Source organism: Natrix helvetica (assembly GCF_964273705.1).
Source record: "Natrix helvetica genome assembly, chromosome: 3".
NCBI lineage: Eukaryota > Metazoa > Chordata > Lepidosauria > Squamata > Natricidae > Natrix > Natrix helvetica.
This window is the reverse complement of record NC_138549.1, coordinates 6730786-6752320: the sequence shown is the minus strand read 5'-3', so window position 1 is coordinate 6752320 and position 21535 is coordinate 6730786. Positions and strand designations below refer to the sequence as shown.

Sequence of the window (21535 nt, the reverse complement as noted above, 5' to 3'; positions counted from 1 at the left end):
TTAATTGTTCTCACTGTCAGGAAATTTCTCCTTAGTTCTAAGTTGCTTCTCTCCTTGATTAGTTTCCACCCATTGCTTCTTGTTCTACCCTCTGGTGCCTTGGAGAATAGATTGACACCCCCCCTCCTCTTCTTTGTGGCAGCCCCTCAGATATTGGAAGATTGTCAGCCCTCGTCCTTCTTTTCATTGAACTAGCAATGTCCAATTCTGTAACTGTTCTTTGTGTTTTAACCTCCAGTACTCTTCTGTCCCAAGCCTCTTAATATATACTGACGCAGACTTGGCTGTCTGCCACAACTAAGGAGGGAGATAAGCAACCCCCTGGCTAGGAGCCCAGAAAATTATCTCTATGAAAACAAGGCTTGAACTCACGAAATTCTCCCAATCTTTCTCTACGCCTGGATTAGTAAACTGTTGTTTCCTGCAAAATTCCCCTCCCGTCGCCCCACCTATAAGCTCTCCGGGAGGGGCCAATCAGTAGCCACCTGTTCCTATTTCCTTCTGTGAGCCTTTTTCCAAAGCTGCTCCCTCCTCCTCTCAGCCCTACGCATACGTACATCAGGAACAGCCTCCCTCTGTTCTTCCTCATTGCTCCCTGACTCAGATGCCACCTGGTGGCCAATAGGGCTCTCTAGTCCCTACTCTGACTCCGAACACCCCCCAGAGTCTTCCTCATCCTCCAGAGCAGTCCCATAGAGTTCATCGCTGTCAGATTCCAGCAACAGCTCAGCCGGCCGCTGTTGGGCCACAACAAGTACCCTAATCATCTTTGTGGCTCTTTTATGCACTCAATCATAATAACTGATTGAACACCATGACAGTTTCATACTACGAGGTTATGATTTATAGGGTGTCCTCCCTGAGCAGGTGGTTGGACTAGAAGACCTCCTCTATTCTATTCCTATTCTATTCTATAGTCCATTCTATTCTTCATTCCATTATTCTATTCTATTCTCCTCTATTCTATTCTTCATTCCATTATTCTTTTCTATTCTATTCTGTTCTGTTTTATTATACTCTATTTTTCATTTCAACTACTCTAATCTACTCTACACTTCATTCCAATACTCCACTCCACTCCACTGTATTTAAATTCTATTTTTCATTCCAATTACTCTACTCCACTCCACTCCAATTTACTTCTACTCTAATTCTATTATATTATTTTTTTAGAGATGTGCATCTTACCAATTCACGATAGACACCTTCATTTTTTCCTTCAGGCTTCATCTTCTCTTTCTGGAATACGTCTCTGCTTCGATTCCCTCCTGCATTCAAACTGAGGTTGCTTCTCGTGTTACTTCCACCACCTCCAAAAGTCTTGGTCTTTTAGAAAGAGAACCTTTGCTTTAGCAATGCCACCGCTACGTACTTCTAAAGTGACTTGAGAAGCACAGGCTGATCACAAGCATTCCTCGACTTACGACCACAATCGTAAGCCCCAAATTTCCACTGCTAAGCGAGGCAGTGGGTGTTGAGTTGACTTTTCCCCCGTTTTACGACTTTTCCTGCCACGGTTGTTAAGCGAACCACCGCAGTTAACACAGGGGTTAAGGGAACCGTGCCTTAGGGAATGCTGCCATGGTCGTTAAGCATGAAAACGGTCATAAAGTCAGTTTTCTCAATGCCATTGAAGCTTCAAAGGGTGGCTATGTCCAAAATGAATGGTTTTAAGTCGAGGACTATCAACGTTTTAACATTTTGGGTTGGGAAACAGGACTACCAAACACCTGATTGGCAAGAGTTGAAAGGACAGCAGGGTTAGGTAGTCCTTAACTTACAACCAGTTCATTTAGTGACCTGGGCACTGTTTTATTAGAGGCACTGATAACAACTGAACTTTGCATACAGGAAGAGTCCTCGACTTACAATTGAGCCCAGAATTTATGTTGCTAAAGTGAGACATTTGTTAAGTGAGTTTTACCCCATTTTACGACTTTTCTTGCCACAGTTGTTAAGTGAATCACTGCATCACTCCTTTTAACTTTTGTGATATGTGTTTTTTTTAATGTTGTACGCCGCCCTGAGTCCTTTGGGAGAAGGGCGGCATATAAATCCAATAAATCCAAACCCAGTTGCTAAGTTGGTAACCTGGTTGTTAAGTGAATCTGGCTTTGCCATTGCCGTTGATTGCCGGAAGGTTGCAAAGGGGGATCACGTGACCCCAGGACACGGCAATGGTCATAAATAGGAACCAGTTCCCAAGCGTCTGAATTATCATCATGTGACCATGGGCATAATGGAAAGGCTGTAACTGTGAAAAACCAAATCCTAAGTCCCTTTTTCCAATGTGGTTGTAACTTTGAACGGTCACTAAGTGAATACTGTAAGTCGTGGACTACCTGCTTGGTTCATTAAACTGATCATTGAAAATGGAAACAATTCCTGATATAACAATCAACCAATCAATTTATTATTACAGTCTTAGGTCAGACAGCGGAACAAATAAAAACGCTCAGTAAATATACAATTAAAAATTCTAGTATAACATAATAAATCACAGCTAAAATCTATAATAAAATCCAGTCCATCAATGATACATGCTCTAACTATGCTACAATTAGAATCCGTAGCCTGTGTGGCTCGTTTTAGGTTCAACGCTAAAAAAGAAAATTGATTGATTGATTGATTGGTATAACAGAATAACAAAGTTGGAAGCGACTGTTGTGGCCCACCAGTGGCTAGCAGAGTTGGCAGTAGATTCAGACAGTGAGGAAATTGGGGAGGAACCTGGGCCAGTCCTGGAGTCTGGGGAAGGCTCTGATGAGGGCTCTGTGTCGGAGGCAGAGAGGGGGCCAGGGCCGTATGCCAGTTATCAGCTGCCTTCGGAGTCAGACATCAGTGAGGCAGATGAACAGCTGGAGCCTGTTCCCAGTGTGCGCATGAGCAGAATTGCCAGATGAAGGAAACAGCTAAGGATCAAGGATCGACTTGGGAGTAAGGCCACAAGTGGACAGTGAATGGCCCCTCCCAGAGGGAATAAAAGAGGAGCAAAAGCGGAGTGGAGTTTGCAGGAGACAGTTAGTTCATTCCTGCATTCTTGCCAACTATTGCGGCATCTGAAAGATCTCGGCCTGGCCACTCTCCAAGCCTGATAAAGGTCGGTAACTGTGAACTACCTTGAAAAACTGTTTTCTGGGACTTTGCTGGAGAGGAATTCACTGTCAATTAAATAAAAGGGGTTTATCGGGACGAGGACTTGGCTTCGTGCTATGGGAAAGCCTAGGTCAGAACAGGGACCTCGGAGGTTTTCTAGTCCAGCAACCGGCATGAATTAATGACAGTTGCAATGTCCCGGAGTCGAACTTCGAACGATCATTAAATGAACCGTTCTTAAGTCGAGGGTTACCTGTATTGTCTCAAAACAAAAAGACAGAGGCATTCATTTCTCACCTCCTTGCTTTTTGCAACTTCCGCAATAGCAGCCGTCCGCTGTTTTTCAAATTCGTCGTTATCGCCCATCGGCTTTACCACATTAGTCACCTGCAGGGTTTTTCGGCGGTCTAATTCCTTGCTGTCCACTTGAAGCTGAGATACGCATCGCTGGCGGGGCAAAAGCACACTTTAGTAAGAGATAAACCTACGGCTACAAATATTCTCCTGTCCTTGCTTCAATGTATTTATTGCGCAAGGCGTTTATAAATATTACATGCTTTTAAACGTCTACTCCCCCCCCCCCAAAAAAAATAATAATAGTCCAATGATTTAACACTGCAGGAGATTAAAACAAACAAATTGTTGAAATCATAGAGAAGTAATTTTTCACAAAAGACTATTGCGTAGAGATATTTCAAACACAAGACAACAGCGTGAAGAAGGCGAAGAAGATATCCAAGGCCAGAAAGCATATCATACCTGTCCAAAAGGGACAAAGGGTGGAGGTCCTCCTTCTGTTCCTATGTTGCTTCTGTTGTGCTTTGATAAACTCTGAAAAATTAAGCAGTTTTCATTAACTGATAAGGGGGGGAAGCGGCGGGAGAAACAGAGAGTAGCGTGTAAATTACTGACATCGTTTAATGCTGTTGCCCAAAAGGTTCTTGCTGCTTGAATGCTATAAATGTTCTGAAGATCCCACACAGATGTTCATTAAAGAACATAAAGGGGAAGGCTCGAAATCACTGAAAACACATACAAGTGTACAGATACACGCACATACACACATATACCTAAGGAAAAAAAATGGCTATTCACAATGACGTTTAATGGCATGGCTGACTGCCCTAATCTCTAAGAAAATCAGTAAAATAGATGATAGATAGATGATAGACAGACAGACAGACAGACAGACAGACAGACAGACAGACAGACAGACATAGATAATTGGTTGTATGGATGGATGGATGGATAGGTAGGTAGATAGAGGGATGGATGGATGGATGGGCAGACAGATGGAATAATAGATTGAATGATAGAATGATGGATAGAATGATGATAGATGAATAGCATTCATCTGGTAATGTAGCTGCATATTTTCCCCCCTTGGAAAATCCGTAGGAAGTAGGATTTATACAAATTAAAGGATCCGGCTGCAAAGTCCTCTAAGATACCATCAGGAATGTCCAAGAAATAATTCAGGGGAAATAAAGCAACTGTTGCTTAGAAAAAGAAGAATGGTATGAATGTTACTCCATTTTCTCGGCATTTTTATCTGATGCTTCTGAATATCTATAAAATTGACCTGGTCCTAAATTATCCAGATTGAAATATTGCTTTTTTCATGAGAATGTTTTCAGGGGAAGATCGGTCAATTAATCAAGCAATCAATCAGAACAGAACTGGAAGGGACCTCGGAGGTCTTCTAGTCCAAGCAGGAAACCCTATACAATTTGAGACAAGTGGCTATTCAGTCTCTTCTTAAAAACTTCCAGTTTTTAAGGCAAGCCATTCTTCTGCTTACCATATTTTTCGGACTATAAGATGCACCATACTAGGAGACACACCTAAATTTACAGGTGGAAAACAAGAAAATAATAGTTTTGGCTTTCGCGTGTCGGACTTTTGTGCTCCCCGGCCCCCAGAAGCGCTCTGCAGAGCTCCACACAGCCCGTTTTTGCCAAAAAAATGCATTTTTGGCTTGCAGAGTGCTTCTAGGGGCTGGGGAGGGCGAAAACGTGACGTGCGTAGGCTTGGGAGTCCAAAAATGAGCCTGTTTTGGGCAAAAACGGGCTGTGCAAAGCACTGCAGAGCGCCTTTGGGGGGCGGGGAAAGCAAAAATGCGACGTGCGAAGGGTTCGGGAGGCCAAAAACACCCATATTTGGTCTATAAGATACACCTAAATTTTCACCCACTTTTGGGGGGGAGGTGCATCTTATACTTCAAAAAATACGGTAATTGTAACCATTGTTAGGATGCTTCTCCTTAATTTTAGATTGCTTCATCTTCTTGATAAGTTTCCCTCCATTGTTTCTTCTCTTGCCTTCAGGTGCTTGGGAAAATAATTTGACCACCCCCTCTTCTTTGGGGCAGACCCTCAAATACTGGAATGCTGTGTCACCTCTAGTTCTTCTTTTCTCTGGAAAAGAATATATCTACATAACATATCTAGATCTAATCCAGATAAAATATGGCAAGTCGCTGCAGTAAAACAAAGCAAAAATACATCATCCTTAAATGTGTCCAACAAGCCAGCTGGAGTTTTAACATTTTTGGCTTAAGGTGGGGAAATGCACCAGGTTACCTCACCCTTTGCAACTCCCATTTTTCTATCAGATGCTCCACTTCCCCTCCAAGTACCACCGTGTTGCTGTCATCCAGAAGGAGAAAGCCATTTTTCACTTCCACGATTCCCAGCAGCTTAATTTTTGTTCCGGGAGGGGTGTTCAGACTACATGAAAACAAAAAAGAAAGAATAAGAATACAAGTGTTAGGATGAGATGGCATTATTCAAGTTACAGTGCTGCATGCAGGGTGCTTAGATCTGGCCCGTGGGGCCGCCTTGAAAACAGTGAAGGACCAGCCCGTGGTGCCTCTGCCAGCGGAAATGGAGCGTGGGAGGGCCGCGTGCTCCGTTTTCGGCTGGGACGGCCTCCTGCAACCCTTTGCCAGTGAAAACGGAGTGCGGGAACCGTTCTCACTGGCAGAGCGCTCAGGCCACAGGTGCAGAGGTGGGTTCCTACTGGTTAGGCTGAACTGGTAGTAACTTGGCAGCCGGGGTCACTGGAACCGGCAGAGATCCATGCCTGCCACACCCGCAAACCGGTTCCCCTACGTGGCCGCCATCTTGTTTTTCGGTTCTGCACATGCGGAGAACAATTTTCAGTGAGAAAAAAATGATTTTACAATTTGTGACATCAAGCTGGGCCATGTCCACCCAAGGTCAAAGACAACCCTGGTGCAGCCCTCAATGAAATCGAGTTTGACACTCCCGCTCTAATTCAACTCAAGTGCGACAATCCAAATTATTTTATGCACGTTCTCTGTTCGTTCGAAGCCTGGCTGTGACCAGCACGGTGAAAACCGTACTGCCTTGTTTTAATGATTCGATAAAAATAACACCCTCCCTGCAAGCAAATAACTCGTCTGCATTTTACAAGATAGCTGAAAGCCACGGAAAAGATGTGTGCCATCATTATCACTTCATCCAGGAAGTGTCAGAATCCATCTCTGTCCTTCTTCTGACAGCGGTCTTTGAAAGCATGGCTTGCTGAATAATTTCCAACCCGCGTATCCATTGTTTATTGTCAAAGCAGGGAAACCAAAAAACACGATTCCAAGCCACCAAGAACATCTATCATTTTCGGCCGCCAAGTCCATCCATCAAACGGACAGAATATTGAGGAAATCAGATCTCAATAACTTCCATGATCTAGTTGAGGCGATGGGAACCTTTAGACATTGTGTGTGCTTCATCCCTGGAGGTTTTTAAGAAGAGACTGCGGACAGTCACTTGTCTGAAATGGTGTAGGGCAGGGGTGTCCAAACTTGGCAACTTTAAGACTTGTGGACTTCAACTCCCAGAATTCCCCAGCCAGCTGGCTGGGGAATTCTGGGAGTTGAAGTCCACAAGTCTTAAAGTTGCCAAGTTTGGACACCCCTGGTGTAGGGCAATGATGGCACCAGAAATCCAAAGACCAGCTGGCCGGTGCACATGTGCGGAAACCAAAAGAACAGCTGGTGACGGTGCGCACGCCTACAAAGAGGACTCCGTGTGCTACCTCTGGCACACATGCCCTAGGTTCGCCATGACGCGTATAGGGTCTCCCGCTTCAGAGTTGGTCTAGAAGACCTCAAAAGTCCCTTCCAGCTCTGGTTGACAGGTAGTCTGAAACTGGTGCAGTCCAAATAAAAACGCATCATTTCTAAAAAAATAATAATATCTTCAATTTCTACAAGGTTAAAACTCCACTTAATCTCAAAAGTAGAATCTGGATCTTTCCCCTTGCCCAAATCTAATTCTAACCACTCAGAAAATTTTGGACATAATTTTATCAGAGCGATTCTTGTAGCCCGAGCTTTTTTTCCGCTATTATTAGTGATGCTGGGTCAATTCATGTCCTTGGAATTATTATGCATGTATTATGTATTCCACAATGGAAAAATAAATAAATACACCGACTTCTTTTTTTTAAAGGGAATAGGAATGTTTTGGTTTTTATTTTAAACCCAAGAGTTGGGAAGCGCCGCGAGCCATTTTCACTATTCATCTATGCGTGTAATACGTTAATAGTGTTTTCACAGCGTCAGTGAAAAGAAAATGGAAAGTGTGCAAACTCCTCGAGATAATGTGAGCTGTAATTTTATCGGTAGTAAAACTACCGAACTACCAACTTGCCTCCAGCATCAACTGTCACTACTTTTGCCAAAAAATAGCTTATGAATAAAGGTGGGGAAAATCCTTTGTTCAAAAGCAGACAAATTTAATATTACCGTTTCCCCCAAAATAAGACCTCCCCGGATAATAAGCCCAATCGGGCTTTTGAGCACATGCGCTAAAATAAGCCCTCCCCCAAAAATAAGCCCTCGGTAGTAATAAGCCCTCGGTCGAAACACGGTTGTAATGCTATTTCCCTCGGACACACTTTATTGTGAAAATTGATAGCACATCAGTAATGAACTTCAGACAAATGGGTCAATGAAATCTGACCTATAAATGTTGGTTTCTCTCTGTGGCCCAAATTCCAACCTACTACTGAGATAGCAGTAGCACTTAGGCTTATATACCGCTTTACAGTGCTTTGCAGCCCTCTGCTTTGCAGCGGTTTACAGAATCAGCCTATCGCCCCCCAATAATCTGGGTCTTCATTTTACCCACCTCGGAAGGATGGAAGGCTGAGTCAACCTTGAGCCTGGTGGGATTTGAACTGCCAAATTGCAGTCAGCTGGCACTCAGCAGAAGTAGCCTGCAGGATTGCACTCTAACCACTGCCCCACCATGGCTCAATCGGTACCATAAATGCACACCGAGCTACCCAAGAAACCTGAAGGAGAAACTTTAATTATTATAATGTTGCACCTAATTCAATTTTCATAACCAATCAGGCTTGGCCGCAGTGGTGCAGTGGTTAGAGTGCAGTACTGCAGGCTACTTCTGCTGATTGCTGATTGCCAGCAGTTTGGCAGTTCAAGTCCCACCAGCTCAAAGTTGACTCAGCCTTCCATCCTTCCGAAGTCGGTAAAATGAGGGCCCAGATTGTTGGGGTCAACAGGTTGACTCTGTAAACCACTTAGAGAGGGCTGTGAAGTTCTGTGAAGTAGTATATAAGTCTTATTGCTATTGCTACTGACAATATACGCCACACAAAAACAGGAATAGCAATTAGACACATACCGCTTCATAGTGCTTTGCAGCCCTCTCTAAGCGATTTACAGAGTCAGCCTCCTGCCCCCAACAATCTGAGTCCTCATTTTACCGACCTCGGAAGGATGGAAAGTGAATCTTGAGCCACTCAGAAGCGAACTCGTGAAATGAGGAGTTAGCCTGGGGCACTGCATTCTAACCACTGCGCCATCTCATAAAATGTTTCATCTTAACTTGGAACCCAGCACTCTGTCCTTTTTTTATTTTAGAAAAAAAAATCTTGTCAACAAATAATTGCTTCTTAGAGAAAACTCTTCAGCACTTGGAAAGACGTGATGTATTAAAAGCTGCAAGAGTCATCATAAAGCACAAACAAGCTTTGTTTACCTTATTTTTGACATGTAAGTATATTCTATTGCCGTGCAGCTGGTGTGCCCGTCAGTCATCTGCAAACGCAGCATTCTGGGAGCCACCGAAGATTCTTCATTGTCCTTCGGTGCAGCTATATTGCGGATTTTTTGAATCTGCAGGACACAGGGGCCTTCTAGCTGTGATGATAAAGGGGGGGGGGGGGAAACAACTGTATAAAAAAAGTTGGACTGACACCCCAAAAAGGCATGGGGAAAACGCTTTTGTTTAACTCGTTCCCAAGTTTTGGTTTTGGTTTCTTGCTGAAATGGGACTGCCACAGCTCATAAGGGCACAATTGTCGAGCGCAGGAAAATCAGGTTCAGTTCCGGCAGTTCAAAAGAATATAAAGGTTTATTGCAAGCTTGTGTTCTCTAAAAGAACCTGAACTACTAACGGCCAAAGCAAATAGGTGGTAGAGAAGAGTCAATGGAATTCAAGGTGGGCTGGACTTAGATCTCTTGTGGGTACGCAGAGATTCGAGGCTGATGACAGGCTTGACCCTTCCCTCTGGCTCAGCCTGGGCATCCCCTACAATAAGCCTGTCTGGTGTAATTACAAACTTAGGATTTTCACACTATTTCAATGTCCCAAAGGTGTTTTTTTTCCAAGAGGCAACTGGAATTTCTGGTACCAGAAGTAGGTTTCTGCCGGTTCGGCCCTAATCGGACGAACCGGTAGTGGCGGCAGTGGCGGGAGTCTCCACCCACCTGCCCGAATGCTTCTGCACATGCGCAGAAGCATTGTATGCATGCAAACGAACCAGTAGTAAAAAAAAAATGGAAACCCACCACTGAATAGTACCATACTAGAAAGTCCAGTTGCCTCTTGAAAAAAGTACTTTTGGGACAACCATGACCTGGATAACTGAGAATCTCCCTAGACATACTATTTCAAGTAATGTATTTAAGCTATCTTATGAGGAAGGTCTCCTACTTAATCTTAAAGCTCTAGCGTTGTAACTTATTAGAGATAAAAAGTAGCCCATCGTTTATAACCGAGTATTGTGAGCTTGTATCCAGCTATTCCTGGGTCTACTAATTGTAATGGTTAACACATTCCCACTGGTGCATCGTTTTAGCCTGAGGTTATCTGCTTCTGCTTTGTGCCTCTATATTTACCACAACCCAAGAAAAGGATTATACCGTCTTTCCCCAAAATAAGAGAGGGTCTTATTTTCTTTTGACCCTCGAAATAAGCACTTGGCATTATTTTCGGGGAGGTCTTATTATTCTTGAGGCGCAGGAGGCGGCGAACATGGTCACCTCATGGCTGCTGCTGTGTTGCAATATTTTCGGGGAGGGCTTACTTTAGCGCATGCGCTCAAAAGACCCATTGGGTTATTATCCTGGGAGGTCTTATTTTGGGGGGAAACAGGGTAATCTAGGAGATGTAGAGATATCCCTGTGAAAACAACTGCCAAATTGCGTACCGTATTATCACTTCAGGAAAGTTTTCCATGCTGAGTTTAGTCACTTTAGTACACCAAGGAAGATAAAAGTGTGACTGAATTTCTCTCTTGATGCTGAAGTGAGAAATACGTCCAATTATTTTGTGAATCCATGGCGATATTCTGGTTGTGCTTTGAAATGCCAGCGTCCTACTGTACGGTACAACTAAAGAGACTTTGAAAATGAAGGAAATTTCTACAGCAGTCTGAAGAACATGCTCAGCAACCACAAATATGTTGCAGGTAAGTCCTCTACTTACAACAGTACGTTTAGTGACCGTTCAAAGTTACAACAGCTCTGAAAAATGTGACTTATGACTGTTTTTCACACTTACAAACAGTGGTGGGTACCGCCCGGTACGGAATGGCCATACCGGTAGTAGGCGGGAACAGCTGACAGTGTAGTGGTACGGTGGCTTGTTTTACACCTGTTTTTAAAGCAGCTGGCCAATTGCACACACGCACACACACACACACACACACACACACACACACAGTGTCTGGCGCCTGCGCAAGCCCCAACAAGCAGCGGGGTTTTGCAAGGGAGGTGGATTGCACATGGGTGTGCAGCACATGCGCACGAACAGGACGCGTGGCCCCGTGAGCAGTGTACCGGTAGCGACGGTAAGAGCAACCCCCCACTGCTTACAAGCACTGCAGCATCCGCAAGGACACGAGATCAAAATTCAGATGCTTGGCAGCGGATTCCTATATTTGACGGTGGTCATGTGTTCCTCTTTTGCAATCGTCTGATAAGCAAAAGTCAATAGGGAAACCTGATTCATTTAAGGACCATGTTCTTAACTTAACAACTGCAGGATTCACTTATCAATGGTGGCAAAAAAAGTCACAAAATGGAGCAAGGCTCACTTAAAAACGTCTTACTTAACAAGAGAAATCTTAGGCTCAATTGTGGCTTTAAGTCTACAACCACCTGTATACACATACAAATGCCTGCATATTAAGACATGTTTAAAGAAGCTTTTTTTAATGTTAGATAGGCTGGAGTCTTAAGTTATTTCTGAAAATATTATATCCTCGGGGGAGAGAGAATTATCTTAATACTTTAAGCTAAAAAATCTTAGATTTTACCTTCAGTAGGTATGTAAGTAACAATAACAGGCAAAAAAAAAAAAAACACCCCGCCAGGTACCCACATTTCAAGCATATAACTACATTTTTTCCAAGATTTTTGCAGAAAACATCCAACTTCCTAACTTAGAATGTCCAAAGTAATCCAACCCTATTTAATCAGGAGGGGGAAAATACTGTTTTCCTTGTTTTAGCTTTAAATTGGTACAACCTATTCAAAAACAGTGTTGAAAAATCAACCAGGACAGTGTTGGGGGGGAAAAAATCAACCTTCCTTTTATACGTCCGATGATCATGACTGACCAGTCTGAACTATATTTTAACTCTACAATAAAAAAGAAAAAACTGTCACTCAGCACATTTAACATTATTTTCTTCAAGTTTAATGAAATACAGCCATCTTGTGGCTGAATCATGTTTTTACAGTCCACGGAGAATTTTCTACATTTGCTCTTTTACTACTTTTCTTCTTTGGAGAAAAACGGCAAGGCTTTATAAATAATAAAACACAAATACACATACACACACACACATGTAAAACAAAAACACTCCAGAGATACATCGCTGAAGGGCAGGCTGAGCAAAGCAGGTTTTTCAAACTTTTGCACAAGCTTATTAAAGACAATTTTTTATTATTATTATATACTTTATTCATTAAACATGAAACTCAGCCAACTGATATTATTATTATTATTATTATTATTATTATTATTATTATTATTATTATTATTATTATTATTATTATATGATTGTATCACAGCGGCCAGTTGTTTCGCCGGATTTGGCATTAATTACTAGTCGGGCCCCACCCAGGGGCCTAGGACGTTGTAACGTATTTTCGTAATATACGTGCGGATCCAAGCAGTGCAGCTTTTTGCATTTGACTGATGGTGATTTTGTCAAGTTTTAACTGTTTTAAATGTAATTCCAGTGCTTTTGGAATAGCACCCAGTGTGCCGATTACCACTGGAATTACCACTGCTGGTTTGAGCCATAATCGTTGAATTTCAATTTTTAAGTCCTGGTATTTTGCGATTTTTTCATATTCCTTCTCCTTGACCCCGCTATCACCTGGTATTGCGATGTCTATGATTGTACCTTATTTTTCTCAATCAGTGTGATGTCTGGTGTGTTATGCGCTAGTATTTTGTCCGTTTGTATACGAAAATCCCACAGGATCTTGACATCATTATTATTATTATTATTATTATTATTATTATTATTATTATTATTATTATTATTATTATTATTATTTACCTTTTCTACTTTTCCACCATTGATGTCGCCTGGGAGGAACTTCTTGCCAATGGCTCTCAAGTCTGTCTAAAGTTGAAAGAAAGAAACATTGAAGGTTAATGTTGCTTTTCAAAGGCAGAGACAGGAGGAAAAAAGGGATCAAAATTTGCAATAAAGATGATTTGACCACCGGCCACGGCAATCAATGTAGGTTTAGTATTTTTTTCCCCACATCTTATAAACTGCATTTTCTTTTCTTTTTTGCAACTTAAGGCACCCTTCAAAAATTTAGATAGTAAAGCTAGGGTTAAAAATGTTTAATTTGTAAAGAAGAATTAATAGTAATTAGTTGAAGACAAAAAGAAAAGGGTGTTTAGTAATGATATGTAAGCTTAAATGAATTAATGGGAAAAGATAAAGGATTATATAAAAGAGATGAATATTGATAAAAATGGGAAGATTAGAATACATCGAAACTATGATTATAAAAATATGATGTATAAGATGTGACCTGGTCAACATTCTGTTCATAAAGTATGCATGATGAAAAAAAGAAAAAAATTGCAATGAAACTTGTTTTTTAAAAAAATTAAAATGCAACTTTGTAAGCGCCTGATGAGCAGAAGGGCTACCAAAAGTAAATAACTTTTGCCTCAATTTTTTCACTTTTGGTAATAATTTGAACAGTGTTTACCATTAATCTCAAGCAAATCATCAGACTCGAGAGAGAATTGCTTTAATTTTACAACATGTGGAGTTGCAGCTTAAATACTGGTTCTCGCTTATTCACCCACCTCACTATTTCCATTAAGATTCATTGTGGACTATTAAAAAAAGACAACAAATGTTCTAACTCCTTTCTATTTGGTTGTCTCAGAAAACATACAGGTAATCCATCATTGGAGTATTTGAGAGGCTGCCACCAAGAAGTGGGGATCGATTTATTTTCCAAAGCACCAGAGAGCAGGACAAGAAACAAGGAAACAGTCAAGAAATTAGGAGAATGAAGGAGAAAAGGGAACCATATGCTTCGAGCGTGGCAATCTCAGATCCGGCTTTGAAAAGTAAAGCATACTTTTGCGAACAATGGATTTCTTTTCTAATTGACCAAGTTGGCAAAAGAAGGACTAAGGGGGACATAATAGCTGTATTCCAGTATTTGAGAGGTTGCCACAAAGATTAGGGGGGTCAACTTATTTTCCAAAGCACCAGAAGGCAGGACAAGAAACAATGGATGGAAGCTAATCAAGGAATTAGGAGAATTAAGGAGAAACTTCCGAACAGTGCGGACAAATTAACCAGTGGAACTGCTTGCCACCAGAAGTTGTGGGTGCTTCATCACTAGATGCTTTTAAGAAGAAACTGGACAGTCACTTGTCTGAAATGGTCTAGGGTCTGGTCTCCTGCTTGAGCAGAGGACTAGAAGACCGCCAATGTTCCTTCCAGGACCTATTCTGACTGAGTTATAATCGCAACTGAACCACACAATGACAGCTATCAATCACTGTTACCACCTTTCTTTACTGAACCTCTAGTTTGATATGGGGCTTTTTGTAGGGAGCTAGAACGAAAAGCTGATTTGTGCAAAATACACCATAATTCGTGGTCACGTGACTGCAGGGTGCTGTGAGTGGCCGTGCATGTGGGACTGGCTGCCAAACATCCATAATTCTGCCATGTCACCACACTGAGGCAGATGTTGGAACGTCAAAACCAGCTTCTAAGTGTCTTTTTTGACATCTGCCATAACGTTAGACAGTCACTGAACAACCAGTCATAAGTTGAAGACTATCTTATCTGTACATAAGGTTGGGGACTAGGAGACCCATGGGCATAGAAGCCAGCTTAGGGGACCTGGGGCCAATCATTGCCTCTCAGCCCATATCAGCACCTGCGATAAGCTGGTTGATAAACCAAGATCTTTGTAACCTCATGAATCAGGAAGATTAACAGAGTTGGAAGGGATCTTGTAGGTCATATGGAGACCCTACACCATTTCTGACAGATGACAGTCCAGTCTCTTCTTGAAAGCTTCCAGTGATGAAGCTCCCACAACTTCCAAAGGCAACTTCTGTTCCATGGGTTGATTGCTCCCACCGTCGGGAAATTTCTCCTGATTTCTAGGTTGAATCTCTCCTTGATCAGTTTCCATCCATTATTCCTTGTCTGGCCTTCAGGTGTTTTGGAAAACAGGTTGACCCCCTCCTCTCTGTGGCTGCCCCCCAAATATTGGAAGACTTGCTATCATGTCTCCTCTGGTCTTTCTCTTCACTAGACTAGCCATGCCCAGTTCCTGCAACCGTGCATCGCATGTTTTAATCTCCAGTCCCCTAATCCTCTTGGTTGCTCTTCTCTACACTTTTTCTAGAGTCTCAACATCTTTTTAAGTATCTTCTAATTTCAGCGTTAGAAAGAAGCAAACCCACTGCAAAGAAGTGTTTCCTGCGACAAACTGGGAGAACATTTTAGGAAGAACAAGAGAAGATGGTCAGCGAGAAATGAGGAGGAAACCTATTGGACAGAACTCCTCAGACAATTCTGAATAATAATAATAATATTAAAGGACTTGAAAGGATCTTAGGATACCGCTCTTCTCCTATTTTAATTTTCCACATAGTGACAAGTAAGTTCATAAATATCTATCCCCCCTCATTTCGCCTGTCAAAACAAGACAGTAAACAGTGTTGAAGGTTTTAAGGATCTCTGGATGAAAATATGCTTTGAATAATGGATATTTCCTCCGTGCCCTTCAAAAATAGGCAAATAAATATTGAAGGAACTCACATTATAATAGTAAAAAAAACATGAAAATAAATCTTCGGCTAAACTTAACAGATCAAATTTGAATCTGTAAACCAGGAAGGTCTTGGTTTATTGCCCTATTTCTAAAGACATATAAATCAATGCAACATCAGAAATAGGTTCAGTTCATCCCGTTAGCTGCAAATTTCTTATTGCAAAGCAGTGCCCAATTAAAAACACATTTTTCATGAGATGCATGGTTTATAAGAGTTTAGGAAATCTTACTAGATGAAACATTGACAATGAAGAGTTTTGAAAAACTCAATAATGAAGAAGAAAATGGATTCAAATTTGGTCAATGTTTAATGGATTGTTTTTTCCCCTAACAGATCACTTTCAACCATGTAAGCATCATGCTGGACAGAAAATTGCAAGTGTTTTGAGGATATAGATCATTTTTAAAAATTCAAACCTTATTTTGGTTACAGTAATTTAATTCTGTAGTTTTTAGTGCTAAACATTTTTTTTAAAGAAAAGCATTCAGAAATTACTAGGTAACACAATACTCGGGATGTGCAACAGCTAGTAACATGAAAATAGAAAATATAAACAGAAGGTGCGGTTCTTTACTATGAAAACTTCAGTTTTTACTTACATACACAATTAATTTGGGCGTGTCAAATTTTTCAACTTTCAATTTCCAAACAGTAAGAAGTGGTCAAAAGTTGTGACATGCCTTGGGGATTGTAAAGATATTTTGGTTTACTTTAATATAATTTAGATGTGCTCGGTAAGTAACTACATAAATGCCCTAACTTTTTAACATTTTGTTTGTTTCAACCTATCATCGGTTATTTTACTGTGTGTTCCACCAGTTTTCATGTAATTGTATGTTTTACCACTTGCCATTTGGAAATCTATCTTGTGACTTTTTTTCAAATAGGAACTTATACTTTCTCTTCTTGCAAAATTCTACTTTAGACTAGGCTTTTATTTTTATTTTTTTTAAAACAATAAGCTTCTTTGTTTGCCTTCGTTGTCTATTTCCCTCCACTTCTGACACTATCAAAGAATGGTGTTTCACATTCTGAACTTCTCATCATCCTTGTAATTCCTATATTCTTCATAAGCACTCAAACCACTCGTGCTTTTAAACAGATATTCATTCGTCTGCCACTTCGGTATAAGAATGGATTTAATTATAATTAAATCACCACTTTCACTTTATCACGTGTCTCAATAAAATCCACTCCAGATCTTTTATTCTGCTCTATTACGTACGTTCTGTTTCTCTTAAATTCACAGAATTTACAAAAAAAAAGTTTCTACTTTTCTCTTTTCCCTGTCATTTGCTATTTTTTTTTAATCATTTACTCCTCCTATGGTCAACATTCAAATCTTCCAGATATCAAGAACGTCACCAGATGGCCCCAAAGATATTGTCTCCTGTGATCCGTTATGGTTTTGGACAATCAAAGCTTCCATAAAATGTTTTAATAAGTAGAGAAAGTGAGGACTGTGTGGGTTATCCTTAGCTGCCCCCATTCTACAGGTACCCTCCTTAATAATAAAGACGGTAGCAGTTTTGACATGAACAATTTAGACCAATATGACACAAGTAAAACTAAAGTGTAACCAGTTTTATCCTAAGATTATTGACATTCTAGGCAAATTGTTATCTGTAATCTAGTAATCACCTTGCAATCTAACAGACTATTATTTGTATCCTACTAAACACAGGAGATAAAATAAAGTACACTGACATATACTTTGACCTTTGTCCTTTAGCTAGATGAAGCAAAATTTCAATATGTACTTCTAAAGAAATTCTAAACAGAAATCAGAGTTGGGCTGTGCTTCCTCCCCTTCCTTCTTCTGTATAGCTCCCTTCCTATTCATTCTTCCTCCCTCCTTTCCTTCCAGTTTTCCTCTCCCTTATTGTTCCCTTCCTATTACTCCTATTCTCTCTCCCTCCCTCCTTCCAGTTTTCCTCTCCCTTATTGTTCCCTTTCTATTCTTCCTATTCTCCCTCCTTCCCTTTCTTCCTGGAGGTTTTTAAGAGACTGGACAGTCACTTGTCTGAAATGGTACAGGATCTTCTGCTTGAGCAGGGGGTTAGACTAGAAGACTTCCAATGTCCCTTCCAGCTCTATTCTGATTGATTGATTGCCTGCCTCCCTCTCTAAAAAAATATCTCTTCACTTAATATAGCTTTATATTTAATTACAAACAATACATGACTAACCAGAGGGTGTAACTTTGAACAATACAAAACAGAAGGCTAATCAATGTTTGTCAAAGGAAAAATAAAATAACAATCGTAGAACATTTTCATTTTTAGAGCTAGTTAGTGTATTTAAAAATCTAACTAACAAGTATACGTTTTAAAATTTCGCAAATTGTACCTACATTAAGTGCAATCAGGATAATATCATTGATGTTGACTTTTTCAGATGAGTTTGTGCAAGCCTCAATCCCTTCATCTGACAGATACCTATTTAAAGGGGGGGAGAAAAAACCAGAACTTCAGTTAAGTTTATTAGAAATTCAGACGAACAATCCAGTAATTGCAAAATGCTGTTTTAATCAGAGCTGTACATTAGATAATAATCATTCAATAGGCAATGGAGAGCAGGAATTGTCTGATGCAGCCCAATTTTCCATTTATAAAGTTCTTAGCACTTCCCAAAAAGCCTCGTTTTAACACACCTCTCCATTCCATAAGATACCAGTATCTCATGAATAATAAGACTCCCAATTTTTAAAAAAGAACTAATGTATACATAGTTTTTATAACTTTAGTCATTATTAGCTTTTGAAATTATGGGTTTGGGTTCTTCTTTTAACAACTAAAGAAAACAGTTTCCTTTTGTCCAGTTTCAAAAGTGGCTTTCCACTTCCTGCTTGTCTTCCAACTGATCCAGGGATAATTATTATTATTATTATTATTTATTTTATTCGATTTCTAGACCGCCCCCTCTCCCCGAAGGGACTCCAATAATGTTGGATGCTGAGATCCAAGGTTTTAAACTGCATCAATTTGTTCCATTCCCCTCAGACTATGCCTTAAAATTGGTTATTGGCAATTAGCCACATAAAGGAGAAAACGGTGAATGAGTTACAGATCTAGACCAAAGTTAACACTAGGCTTCTCATCTCAGCCATGGAAAATGTCAATCATTAATCGGAAGGCAGAAAATGAATTTACTTCAAAGCCTGAATGGAAATGGAAGATATTTGCTAACCTGAGAGAGAGTAACTAGCACAAAGACACCTAGTCGGTTTTCATGCTTGAGGTGGGACTAGAATTCACCGTCTCCTAGGCCCAAAGTCACGCAGCTGGCTTTCCTGCCTAAGGTAGGACTAGAACTCACTGTCTCCTAGGCCCAAAGTCACGCAGCTGGCTTTCCTGCCTAAGGTAGGACTAGAACTCACCATCTCCTAGGCCCAAAGTCACGCAGCTGACTTTCATGCCTAAGGTAGGACTAGAACTCACCGTCTCCTAGTGATTGGCCCAAAGTCACCCAGCTGACTTTCATGCCTAAGGTAGGACTAAAACTCACCATCCCCTGGTGACTGACCCAAAGTCACCCAAAGAGTTTTCATGCCAAGATAAGACTAGAACTCAAGAGTCTCCTGGTATCTAAGACAGCAGCTTAATAACCACACCCAAGTGGCTCTTGTAAGATCCAAGAATAAATGCTTCGTTTTTAACCACTGGCTGATTTAAATTTAAATTTACTGATTTAAATTTAGAGCAAATAACAGAAGAGATACAGCTTTAAATCAGAAACGGGCTGATGTAAATGTAGTCGGCAATTCATCAACACTGTTAGCGGTAAAGCCAGTGGTGTTAGATTTATACAATTGTTAAGGGCCAACAATGCAGAGTATTGTAGCACAAGTGGCACTTCATAAATATGTTTTGTATAGCATACAGCTCCATTTTAGTAAAAGCTGAAAAACAGTAATAGCTCCAACAGGAATAATGACATTTGCCAATTTGTTCAACCCCAGATGAGGACAAGCAGTAGTGAGAAAATATAAGAAGCTTCAAATTAAGTTTCCAGACATATAAATAGCATTTTGCATGCCCTATAATTTAAGCATGTAACAGTTTAAAACCTAAGAGAGTGGTCAGTAAAAAAAAAAAGCAACAGAAAAATTGAGTGTAAACATGAAAACGTATTTTATCGAAGTGCTCGTAAACTAAACATTATTAGCCTTCATCGCAAAGAAAAGATTACACAGGAAAAGAGTTTGGTACAAGTTACCAAAACTATTTGATTGGTTACTTCTACCCACTTCTAAGGAATATAAGCATCGAGTGCTCTAAGGATGGGAGAAATTAAGATGAATTCAGCTCTTTTCCTTATTAAGAATAAGGTAGAAAGAGGAAGAAATCCATAAAATTAAAAAGGACAATGGGAAAAACAAAAACAAAGGTCAGATTAACAGAGTTGGAAGAGACCTTGCAGGTTTTCCAGCCCAACCTACTCAAGTAAGAAATACTATATCATTTTAGGTAAATGCTTAGGCTTTTTGGTTTGAGCTCCAAGCTTGGCAATTTGGCTGCGGACATTTCGTCACCATTCGAGGAGACCTCGTCAGTGCGCTTTGAGTTGTGTTCGTCTATCTGTCTTTAGTTATCTTTTTATGAGATGCAAATTAGTCTGAATGTTGTTTGTTGACTCAAATATCTTAAGACTCAGAAATATCCAAACAAACAACATTCAGACTAAATTGCATCTCATAAAAAGGTATATAAAGGCCTGTGTTTTGACAGTTGAGCATAACTCAAAACGCACTGATGATGTCTCCTCAAATGGTGATGAAATGTTTGTAACCAAATTGTCAAGCTTGGCACTCAAACCAACAGCCTAACTACCAACCCGAGCTACTAATATTCAAACACATTTCAGACAAATGGTTGTCCAATCCCTTCTTAAAAACCTCCAGCGTTGAAGCACCCATAACTTCTGGAGGAAGTCATTCCACTGATTAATTGTTCCAATTGTCAGGGAATTTCTGCTTATTTCTAGGGTTGGTTTTCTCCTTGATTAGTTTCCATCTATTGTTTCTTGTCCTACCTTCAGGTGCTTTGGAAAATAGGTTGACCCCCTCTTCTTTGTGGTAACCCCTCAGATATTGGAAGACTGCTATCATTAGTCTTTCTCTTCGTTATAAGGAAGCATTGAAATTCTTAGAACACAAGTAAAAGCAGTAAACAAATTTGTTTTGTTTGTTTTGTTTTTATTGGATTTATATGCCGCCCTTCTCCCAAAGGACTCAGGGTGGCATATAAATCCAATAAAAATAAAACAAACAAACAAAACAAATTTGTTTGCTTTGGATAAACTATCTGATATGCAGTGGTGGGTTTCAACATTTTTTAGAACTTCTTCTGTAGGTGTGGCCTGCTTTGTGGGAGTGGCTTGCCAGCCATGTGACCGGGTGGGAGTGGCTTGCCAGCCATGTGACCGGGTGGGCATGGCCAACTTATAAAATGTGGTGAAACTCACTTAACAACGCTCTTTCTTAGCAACCAAAATGTTGGCTCAGAAACTGGCATTTGAAGCACGCAAGTCTTAAAGCTGTCAAGTTACAAGACCTTTGCACCCCTAACCCTTTAGAAAAAAAAACCCAGGGGTGTTCAAACTTGACAGCTTTAAGACTTGTGGACTTCAACTCCCAGAATTCCTCCTCTCGCTCTTCATCTTGATGATGTGCGGACGGGCGCGGGGAGGGAGCTGGAACCGGTTCTAAACAGCACTGTAGATTTGTGGAACCTCTTCTATAGGAGAGGTTAGAACTGGCAGGAACCCACCCCTGCTTATATGGAATAAGACAATTTCGAGGAACACAAAAC

The 21535-nt window shown here is 40.6% G+C and overlaps 1 protein-coding gene across 2 annotated transcripts in view; it reads right to left on the bottom strand.

Annotated features, from left to right (window-relative positions):
- TDRD3 (tudor domain containing 3) overlaps positions 1-21535 on the bottom strand; it is a 68570-nt gene that overhangs the window by 38792 nt on the left and 8243 nt on the right. For both annotated transcript variants that reach the window (XM_081949480.1, XM_081949481.1), the window contains exons 2-8: positions 18076-18160; positions 12946-13011; positions 9126-9286; positions 5684-5825; positions 3856-3927; positions 3394-3543; positions 1189-1326 (exon numbers count right to left, since the gene is read on the bottom strand). In XM_081949480.1, coding sequence (XP_081805606.1) covers positions 1189-1326; positions 3394-3543; positions 3856-3927; positions 5684-5825; positions 9126-9286; positions 12946-13011; positions 18076-18160 — 814 coding nt within the window. The remainder of the gene's footprint in view (positions 1-1188; positions 1327-3393; positions 3544-3855; positions 3928-5683; positions 5826-9125; positions 9287-12945; positions 13012-18075; positions 18161-21535) is intronic.